Source organism: Elephas maximus, chromosome 20, assembly GCF_024166365.1.
Source record: "Elephas maximus indicus isolate mEleMax1 chromosome 20, mEleMax1 primary haplotype, whole genome shotgun sequence".
NCBI lineage: Eukaryota > Metazoa > Chordata > Mammalia > Proboscidea > Elephantidae > Elephas > Elephas maximus.
Window position 1 is genome coordinate 2,963,037 of NC_064838.1, and position 11,204 is coordinate 2,974,240.

The 11,204-nt window shown below is 47.9% G+C and overlaps 1 protein-coding gene across 2 annotated transcripts in view; it reads right to left on the reverse strand.

The window, feature by feature from the left end:
• The window catches only part of UBE3C (ubiquitin protein ligase E3C), a 200,002-nt gene extending 195,357 nt beyond the window's left edge, over positions 1 to 4,645 (reverse strand). Inside the window, exon 1 of one of the 2 annotated variants that reach the window (XM_049863367.1) lies at positions 4,444 to 4,645. In XM_049863367.1, the coding sequence (XP_049719324.1) occupies positions 4,444 to 4,455 (12 nt within the window). In that variant the 5' untranslated portion in view covers positions 4,456 to 4,645. Of the gene's footprint in view, positions 1 to 4,062; positions 4,306 to 4,443 lie in introns of those variants that run through there. The other variant, XM_049863366.1, reaches the window with a different exon arrangement.
• Positions 4,646 to 11,204: the final 6,559 nt, after the last annotated feature.

Sequence of the window (11,204 nt, forward strand, 5' to 3'; positions counted from 1 at the left end):
AGCTGAGAAGACACCCTTGCTTGGCTTTTCCCCAGCCTTATCTGGCTTCCCTCACTCCTTTTACTCTTCAAGATCACTTGTATCAAGAATCTCATTCTCAGGCTCTTCTAGGAAACCTGAACTAAAGCATGTACACTTGATATTTGGGAACTTCACTGTATATACATTCATGCCTCAATAAAAAGAAAGAAAATTCTTTGCTCAGTTAAAAAAGCAAGATATTGAGATTCTGATCAATAGATAACTCCTTTCCTCTGAAGAGAAATGTATTACTTGCTGAAAAACAAGGATCAACACCCACAGTGGCAGGACATGCTAGGGCATTATCTGTAACAGAAGTTACAAGATCTTATATAATGAAGTGACACGGATTTTAAGCTGTTATTCTGCCGCTAACTTGCAGTGTGACTGGCAAGCACTCTACTTCTATCTATCTCACCTTCCGAACTTGTAAAATAGATGTGGCCCTGCAGTTTCCTAAAGTCTCTTCTAACTACAAAAGCCCTTTCACTCCATGCGAAATTTTCACGAACACATCAGCCCCTAAATGCCAGGAAGTAACTGCCACCCCTGCACAGTACCTACTTCCTACCAACACAAACTACCTTTTGACTCCTCCCTACTTCAATACTGCTCATCTGTAGTGTAGTGGCTAAGAACTCGGCTACTAAGCAAAAGGCTGGCAGTTTGAATCCACCTTGGAAACCCTACGGGGCAGTTCTACTCTGTCCCGTAGGGTTGCTATGAGTTGGGATCAACTTCACAGCAATGGGTTTGATTTTTTTTTTTTTTGGTCTGACTGGAAGAGGCACAACAGAAGATAATGCTTGAAGAACCCAATAACTATCATACAAAGTTAAAAACTATCAGCACGTTTCTCTCCCAACTCCCCAACCAGGTTCCCTTTCTCTACCCCAAGGGAACATCATACATACACCTTCACGGCACATTAAAAAAAAAAAAAAAGTATATTCCCTACTTGCACTTAATCATCCATTCGGGGCCATATACCAACCCACAGTTATTAAGTGAAAATAATAAGCAAATGCATTTTTAAAAATCTTTGGTAAACAAGCAGCTAAAATGAATTCAATTAAACTTCTCAAGCTTTCCAGCCATAGGGTCCATGCTTTTATTTTTAATTTGGTAAAACGAAAACAAAGGCAGAAAAGGGATTCACGGGCCAGTTGAGTAGAGAAGTGGTGGAAAGCAAACGGCAGAAGCAATGCCAACAATGATGCTGTATTAACCAAAACCAAACCCAGTGCCGTCGAGTCGATTCCGACTCACAGCGACCCTACAGGACAGAGCAGAACTGCCCCACAGAGTTTCCCAGGAGCACCTGGCGGATTCGAGCTGCTGACCCTTTGGTTAGCAGCCATAGCACTTAACCACTACGCCACCAGAGTTTCTGTTGCTCTATTACTTGTTAGCAATTCCACTGTATCGGCAGGTATCACTCATCAAAAATGGACAGCTGAGAATTTTAGAATCGGGGGAGAGCAGGACAATCATATTTTGTCCACCCTTATCCTCAACAATTATCATAAGAATAATCATATGACCAATCATAATACAAAAATATCCTAAAGCCTCCTCAGAAATATGTTTCCAAAAAACTAATAAAGACTAATTCTTATACTCTGAGATTCAAACAGGGTCCTAATTAAGAGAACATCTGCTCCAATTTCAGGGATTATTGATATTAAAAACACATACTGCTTTTTATTTTCTACAATAGAAAATAATCTTTAGGTAATATTTTAAAATCATTATGTCAAGTGTGATAAAGTAAAGAGCGTTTCTGCAAGGGAACATTCTGCTCTTTGTCTCGTCTAAGAGTTACTTCACCTTTAATATAAAAAATGTGCCAAAGTTTTTTTTCACGACCTAACTTTAAAGTACTCTACACATTCAGCATACTTGCAGATTCTGAAATGTAATGAATAGAAATTATTGGTGACTCTAATCTTTTTTTTTTTTTTTCTAATATACAAAGACCTTTATATGAGCCCTTCCTTCAAGATCTTTTAAATAAAAAAAAAAAAGGTAACATCTGCGCAGGCTTTCTGCTGTCATTACTGAAGCAGCATCCACGTTTGGCCTCGCTAGTGATGTAAACACCTCCTGCCTACACCGGCTAAACCGAAAAAATCACCGTCCGATTTCAGGAAGTGGCTCCCTCCCAACACACTGCCCAGAACCCTGGCTCCCTACCGATCTCACCGCCCAGAACCCTGGCTCCCTACCGACACACTGCCCAGAACCCTGCCTCCTTCCCGATCCCGCTGCCCAGAACCCTGGCTCCCTACCGATCACACTGCCCAGAACCCTGGCTCCCTACCAATCACAGTGCCCAGAACCCTGGCTCCTTACCAATCACAATGCCCAGAACCCTGGCTCCTTACCCATCCAGCTGCCCAGAACCCTGGCTCCTTACCGAACCCGCTGCCCAGAACCCTGGCTCCCTGCCAATCCCGCTGCCCAGAACCCTGGCTCCCTACCGCCACACTGCTCAGAACCCTGGCTCCTTCCCGATCCTGCTGCCCAGAACCCTGGCTCCCTACTGATCACACTGCCCAGAACCCTGGCTCCTTACCGATCACACTGCCCAGAACCCTGGCTCCTTACCGATCCTGCTGTCCAGGACCCTGGCTCCTTACCGATCCCACTGCCCAGAACTCTGGCTCCTTACCAACACGCTGCCCAGAACCCTGGCTCCTTACCGATCCCGCTGCCAAAAGCCTGGCTCTTTACCGATCTCGCTACCCAGAACCCTGGCTCCCTACTGATCATGCTGCCCAGAACTCTGGCTCCCTACCGATCTTGCTGCCCAGAGCCCTGGCTCCCTACCGATCACACTGCCCAGAACCCTGGCTCCCTACTGATCAAGCTGCCCAGAACCCTGGCTCCTTACCGATCAAGCTGCCCAGGGCCCTGGCTCCCTACCGATCACACTGCCCAGAACACTGACCTTACCGATCCCACTGCCCGGAACCCAGGGGTTCCTTACCAATCTCGCTGCCCGGAACCCTGGCTCCCTACTGATCCTGCTGCGCAGAAGCCTTGTTCCTTGCCAATATCGCTGCTCAGAATCCTGGCTCCCTACTGATCCCACTGCCCAGAACCCTGGCTCCCTACTGATCCCGCTGCCCAGAACCCTGGCTCCTTACAGACATGCTGCCCAGAAGCCTGACTCCTTACTGACCCCGCTGCCCAGAACCCTGGCTCCCTGCCGATCACACTGCCCAGAACCCTGGCTCCCTACCGACACACTGCCCAGAACCCTGGCTCCTTACCAACACGCTGCCCAGAACCCTGGCTCCTTACTGATCCCGCTGCCCAGTACCCTGGCTCCCTACCGATCCCGCTGCCCAGAACCCTGGCTCCCTACCGATCCCGCTGCCCAGTACCCTGGCTCCTTACCCATCCCGCTGCCCAGAACCCTGGCTCCTTACTCATCCCGCTGCCCAGAACCCTGGCTCCTTACCGATTCCGCTGCCCAGAACCCTGGCTCCCTACCGATCCCGCTGCCCAGAACCCTGGCTCCCTACCGATCACACTGCCCAGAACCCTGGCTCCCTACCAATCCCGCTGCCCAGAACCCTGGCTCCGTACCAATCTCGCTGCCCAGAACCCTGTCGCCCAGCTCTTCCACCTGGTTTACCATGTCAGGGTCCCAGCAGCGCTCCGCAAACTGGAACTGCAGACTGCTGACTTAAAGCAGCACCCTAACGCAGCAACATGCTAGCGGTCGCCACGAACCGCCAGACCCGACTTCAACATCGGACACTGGGCTCGGCAGCGAGCCAGGGGGCTCCTCAGCCCGGCCCGTGGCGCACGCCTTCTGGCCGGAGCCGTGGGCTCCCACCCCCGCCGAGCGAGGCGCGCGCCCCGGTGTGGGTGTCCGCGGTGGGAAACAGCCTTATTCTAGGGGCACCCCAGCTGCCAAAACACGACCCGAGGACCGGCGCACCCCGAAACGCGGCTCTGCTCACAAGGCGTCTCCGCTCTTGGACGGTTTTAAAGAACATACAACATACAGAAAGGTTGGTCTCTTACCTTCCTACTCGCTCCTCCAAGGGACACCTTGGGCCTGGTTTTGAAATCCCCTTCAAAACTAAACATCTTTACAGCTTATCCCATCTAGGAAGAGATCCTGACCCCTAAATAGCGCCCGGGGCCGGCGGGGAGGGCGGAGGAGCGGCGAGGGCGGGCGCCGCCCGGTCGACTCCCGGGAGGAGGCGGCGGCGGCGAAGGGCGTAGGACCGAGCCGAGCCCGCGCCCGAGCCCGAGCCGAGCCCGCGCCCGCGCCCGCGCCCGCCCGCCCGCCCGCCCTCAGGGGCTCTGCCCGCCCAGCCTCTGCCTCTGGGGTGGGGAGGGGGCGGCCGAGGCGAGCAGGAGGACGGGGACGGTACGCGGCAGGAGGCGGCCCTTCCTCACCTCCCCCCTCATTCAAGTCTCCCCACTGCTCGCCGCCGAGGCCAAGGGCGCCCGGACAGGGGCGGCGACTCCCGCACTCGCACTAGGAAGCAGCCGCCTTGGGAGAGAAGATGGCCGCCGACTGCAGTTCGCGGCCGCGGCCCCGCGGCCCTGCGAGCGCGCGCGCCCCCGCCATCGATGACTCGGCGATCCCCCCGGCGGGCGTGCAGGCCGAGCAGTGGCTGCCGGGGCCGCGCTTCCGCCGGCGCCCCGCCCCCAGCGCGCGCGCCGCCGCCATCGATGACTCGCGGATCCCCCGGCGGGCGTGCAGGCCGAGCAGTGGCGCCGGGGCCGCGCCTCCGCCGGCGCCCCGCCCCGAGCGTGCGCGCCCCCGCGAGGCGCGTCCGGAGCCTGGGCGCGTTCCGCGGGGCTGGGGGGCGGCTCCGTGCACCTTTACCTGGCTCTGCCGTCACGGCGGGTCCCGCGGTGATAGGTGGGACGCAGAGCGAAGCCGCCGTTGCCACTCCGCCTTCTTGCGGCGCACATCCCTTCCTTTGGGGCGTATGACCGAAGCTGTTCCTAACGAGCCGGAGAGCTTGGAGGCGGCTCCGCCCTTGAAAACGGCTCCAAGGACGGGGATGCGTGCATGGGGGCGTCATCGGCCCCGAGGCCCTGGAAGCTGCATTCGGAATTTTGTGTGTGCATTTTCTGAGAAGCGAGTTCATAGCTTTCAGTATGACGCCAAACTTAATTAGTGTGAGACGAAAAAAATTGGTTCTCTTAGATATTTGGTGCCCTGTGGAGAGGAAGGAGCCCCGGAGGCGAAGTGGTTAAGCGTTCGGCCCCAAAAGGTCGTCAGCTTGAACCCACAAGCCTCTCCTTGGAAACCCTACGGGGCAGCTCTGCAGTGTCCTGTAGGGTCGCTGGGACTAGGAACCGACTCCGTGGCGATTCCACAAAAGTGGAATAGTCTAGTGAAAAGAGCAAACCTTAGAGCTGAATTTCGGTCCCAGATCAGACACTTACCAGTCATGCCACGACTGGGCTTTTAAATTCACTCATCTTTAAAATGAGGGCAGACCTTCGTGTGGATCAAATAATTCCAGATGTCCTTTTAAAAAAGGAATATGCTTTATCAGTGAAAGATATCAATAAATTGCTCCTTTCATCCAGTTGGTGAATGAAACATAGCCCTGCTGTATCGAGCTTACATGAACTGATACCATTAAGCATATAGATGGTATAAAAATTCACTTTCGGACACTGAGCTTCTGTTAAGGGCGATGGCATAATTTGGGAGTGGATAAGGGTGATGGTTGAGCAACCAAACCAAAAACCAAACCCAGTGCCGACTCACAGCGACCCTATAGGACAGAATAGAACTGCCCCATAGAGTTGCCAAGGAGCGCCTGGCGGATTGGAACTGTGGACCCTTTGGTTAGCAGCCATAGCACTTAACCACTAGGCCACTGAGCAACATGATCTATGTAATTAATGTCACTGAACTGTACATGTGAAGGTCGTTGAAATGTCAAAAAAAAAAAAAAACCTCCCCTGCCCATGCTCACAAAGCAGACTTCTCATAGTCATATAACATTTTTGTCTTGCGTGAGGGAATGCACTAGCCAGAGGGTGCCAGTGATATTTTTCATTGCCTTCCGCCCAAACTTGGACAATTCTTAGAACAAAATTTTTTCTGACCATCCCTGTGCAGAAAAGGATTAAGATTAGCATATCTCACTTTTAGTTCCCTTTGTGAGTGAAAAAATATTTGAAGACTGCTTTGGCTCTATGGCATCTCAAAACCAGTGTACCCAACAAAATCATTGGGTACGTTAAAAAAAAAATGTGCCCGATGAAGACAAACATTCCAGCGAATGTGGTTGCATTAGTTACCTACCATTACGCAGTACTAGGGCAGACCGTGAAGGACTGACTGTTAAGGTGGACCCCATGGTCTCCACCTCCTGGTGTTCATGCCCTCCTGTGATCTCTTCATCTGAGTGTGGTCAGGACCTGTGACTTACTTCTAGTCAATAGCCTACAACAAAGACAATGAGATGTACATGAATTACATGCAGATGATTATGTTATATAAGCCTGTAGCCCCCTCTTGCTGGAATATCCTCTTTGCTGGCTTTAAGGAACTAAACCCAAATGGCAAGGAACTGAAGGTGGGTGGCCTCTAGGAGCTGAGGGTGACCACTGGCCAACAGCCAGCAAAACATTGAAGGCTTCTGTTCTACAGCCACAAGGAACTGATTTCTGCCAACAACCTGATGAGCTTGTAAGCAGACCTTTCCCCGTCCGAGCCTCAGATAAAAACCACAGCCTCAGCCGACGCCTTGCTTACACTCTTGTGAAACCCTAAACGCAGGACCCAACTAAGCTGTGTCTAGACTTCTGTCTGCCTCACAGAAACTACAAGACAATAAATGTGTGTTGTTTCAAGTTGCTTAAATTGTGGCAATTTGTTACATAGAAATAGATAGCTAATATAGTGGCTTAATGCAGAGTTTTTCAAATTCTGAGCTGAGACCCAACAGTGAGTTGTGAAATGCGCTTAGTAGTTTTCAACTAGCATTAAAAAAAAAAAAAGTAGAGGAGAAAACTGAAAAAAATATTAGTGCATCCCACGTAGTCAAGATAAATATTAGCTTTTTAGATTTTCATTTCCGTTATGTGTGTGTATGATGTATATGTGTGTATGTGTAAACATGATACATATGTGTGTGTATGATGTATATGTATACGAACCGAGTTGCATTGTAAAATGTATTATTATAAGTCAGAATCAAAAAGTTTGAAAGCCACTCTATTATTGCACGGTTTCCCAATTATAGCCACTCTAATATATCAAGAAATCCTTGATTCATAAAAATGTCCAAATTATACCAATTTTGAAATTTTCCTGGTTTTGTAAATAAAGCAATGACACACCATTTTCTTTTTACCTATCAGAGCAGCAAAGATTAAAAGTACTGGTGTTGATGCGGAGCCAAGATGGCGGAATAGACAGGCGCTTCCATAAAGCCCTCTTTACACCAAAGACCCGAAAAAACAAGTGAAAGGAGTATATTTGTGACAAGCTGGGAGCCCTGAGCATCAAAGGCAAGCTTAGACAACGAACTGAGGGGCAGCGGGAGGAAGAGACCGTTCAGAAGTGGAGAGGAGTTGCCAGACCTGAATCGTGGGGAGCCCTCAGGCACCATTCCTGGACTGGCTGTGGTGGCGGCAGCGGCAGAGGCAGGCTGGTCCTAGCGTTCGGCCGCCGTTTCCTCAGGGAGAAGCAGCCAGCCACACAGCCCACTCACACCTCCATCACCTGAGCTGAAGGGCACTCTCGCCAAAAGCTAAGTACTTGCGTATATTTTACCGCACCCCTCCCACCCCCAAGCCAGATTCAGCGGCTGAATCCCTAGGCCTGAGATACACCCTGGTGAGCACCTGCAGCCGTCCTCCCAGCCTTGGGGAAGGAAAAAATCTCCAACTGGGGGTAAAAGATAATTTGCCAGCTCCATTAACTGGGGGAGCTCAGGACAGAAGTGGCTCCTGTCCAGGCATAAACTGTCCGTGGACCTTGAGCACCTTTCCCTTCTGCATAGACCTGTGTGGGCCTATTTCGGGAGAATAGGCCCTTGTTGGCAAACTCCAACCATATCAGCGGTGCAGTGGAGAGGTGGGTGTTTGACTTTTGACATTGCTTTGCCTATTAAACAAGGTACTCACCTACCCACAACAGGGACGTAAGGACTGGTGGCTCCGCTTGGGTTGCCCAGCCGCCCGTGACAGGGGCCCAGGGATATCTGGTACCTCCCGTCCTTACAACAAAATCTTTGGGTGCCCATGGTCCCTCTGCAGAGCCCACCCAAGAGCATGCTCTAGGGAACAGAGACGCGTTTTCTTCAGAGACACTTGGGGGCCGGTTCTCAGCCCCCTGCCTTATTCAGAGCGTGACCCCTGCTGCAATCAGATACCGGTATGTACGCCAATCACCCCTGCACCTCTAAGACTGTGGGACAGAGCCTGTACCACACACTTGATGATCAGCTACCTAGAAACCTGAGCTGAATTCATACAACAAAACTGAATGGATTCCTGGAATGATATACCTGATAACAGCTCTAGCCAGCTGGGGACAGGACACCAGAACTCCAAAGGCAAAAATAATCAACCTAGCTCACTCAAGCAACCCATGGGGTATACCAAAACAAAACAAAGCAAGCAGCTATGACACAGTAAGCCAGCATACACTAATACAATAACTTATAGATGGCTCGTAGACAACAGTCAATATCAAGTCACATAAAGAAACAGTCCGTGATCACGTCAACAGGCTCTCAAAACAAAGAATCCAGGGATCTTCTAGATGAAAGTACATTCCTGGAATTACAGGATGCAGAATACAAAAGTTTAATGTAAGTTTAACCCTTCAAGACATCAGGAAGGAAATGAGGCAATATGCAGAACAAGCCAAGGAACACACACATAAAGCAACTGAAGAAATTAGAAAGATTATTCCAGAACATAATGAAAAGTTTAATACACTGGAAAAATCCATAGACAGACAGCAATCAGAAATTCAGAAGATTAACACTAAAATTACAGAATTAGACAACTCAATAGAGTCAGAGGAGCAGAATTGAGCAAGTAGAAGCTAGAATTTCTGAACTCGAAGATAAATCACTTGGCACTAATATATATGAAGAAAAATCAGATAAAAGAATTTAAAAAAATGAAGAAACCTTAAAAGTCATATGGGACTCTATCAAGAGAAATAAGAGTGATTGGAGTACCAGAATGGGGAAGGATAACAGAAAATATAGAGAAAATTGTTGAGGATTAGTTGGCAGAAAACTTCCCTGATATTGTGAAAGATCAGAAGATATCTATCCAAGATGCTCATTGAACTCCACATAAGGTAGATGTTAAAAGAAAGCCACCAAGACATATTATAATCATACTTGCCAAAACCAAAGATAAGGAGACAATTACAAGAGCAGCGAGGGATAAAAGAAAAGTCACCTACAAGGGAGAGCCAATAAGAATAAGCTCGGACTACTCGGCAGAAACCATGCAGGCAAGAAGGCAATAGGATGACATATTTAAAAAACTGAAGGAAAAAAATTGCCTGCCAAGAATCATATATCCATCAAAACTGTGTCTTAAATATGAAGGTGAAATTAAGACATTTCCAGATAAATGCAAGTTGAGGGAATTCGTAAAAACCAAACCAAAACTACAAGAAATACTAAACGGAGTTCTTTGGTTAGAAAATCAATAATATCAGGTATCGACCCAAGACTAGAACACTGGGCAGAGCAACCAGAAGTCAACCCAGACAGGGAAATCCAAAAAAACAAAGCAAGATTATTAAAAAAACAAGCTCAAAACAGGGTAACAGCGATGTTATTATATAAAAGAAGGCAACATTAAAATAATAACGAGGGACTAAGAAACGTAATCATACACTTTCCATATGGAGAGGAAGATATGGCCATACAAAGAAATAAAAGTTAGTTATAAATTTAGAAAAATAAGGGTAAATAATAAGGTAACCACAAAGGAGACAAGCTATCCTACTCATCAAAATACAATACAAGGGAAAAATATAGACTCAGCAGAAACAAAATCCAGAACAACAAATATGAGGAAAGGACAATATATAAAGAAAATCTACTCAGGATGTAAAATCAAGTGGGAAAAAGAAGCTGTCAACACACAAAAAAAGACATCAAAATGATAGCACTAAATTCATACCTATCCATAATTACCCTGAAGGTAAATGGACTAAATGCACCAATAAAGAGCACCTGCAGCCGTCCTCCCAGCCTTGGGGAAGGAAAAAATCTCCAACTGGGGGTAAAAGATAATTTGCCAGCTCCATTAACTGGGGGAGCTCAGGACAGAAGTGGCTCCTGTCCAGGCATAAACTGTCCGTGGACCTTGAGCACCTTTCCCTTCTGCATAGACCTGTGTGGGCCTATTTCGGGAGAATAGGCCCTTGTTGGCAAACTCCAACCATATCTGCGGTGGCACATATGGACTAAAAAACAAGATCCGTCTATATGCTGCCTACAAGAGACACACCTTAGACTTAGAGACACAAACAAACTAAAACTCAAAGGATGGAAAAAAATATATCAAGCAAACAACAATCAAAAAAGACCAGGAGTGGCAATATTAATTCCTGACAAAATAGATTTAAAAGTTAAATCCATCAGAAAAGTTAAGGAAGGACACTATATAATGATTAAAGGGACAATACACCGAGAAGATATAACCATATTAAATATTTATGCATCCAATGACAGGGCTACAAGATACATAAAACAAATTCTATCAGCATTGGAAAATGAGATAGACAGCTCCACAATAATAGTAGGAGACTTCAACATACTACTTTCGGTGAAGGACAGGACATCCAGAAAGAAGCTCAATAAAGATGGGGAAGATCTAAATGCCACAAACAACCAACTTGACCTCATAGACATATACAGAACACTCCACCCAACAGCAACCAAATATACTTTCTTTTCTAGTGCACATGGAACATTCTCTAGAATAGACCACATATTACGGCATAAAGCAAGCCTTAGCAGAATCCAAAACATTGAAATATTACAAAGCATCTTCTCTGACCATAAGGCCATAAAAGTGGAAATCAATAACAGGGAAAAGAAATCAAACACTTGGAGACTGAACAATACCCTGCCCAAAAAAGACTGGATTACAGAAGATGTTAAGGATGGAATAAAGAAATTCAGAGAATCCAATGAGAA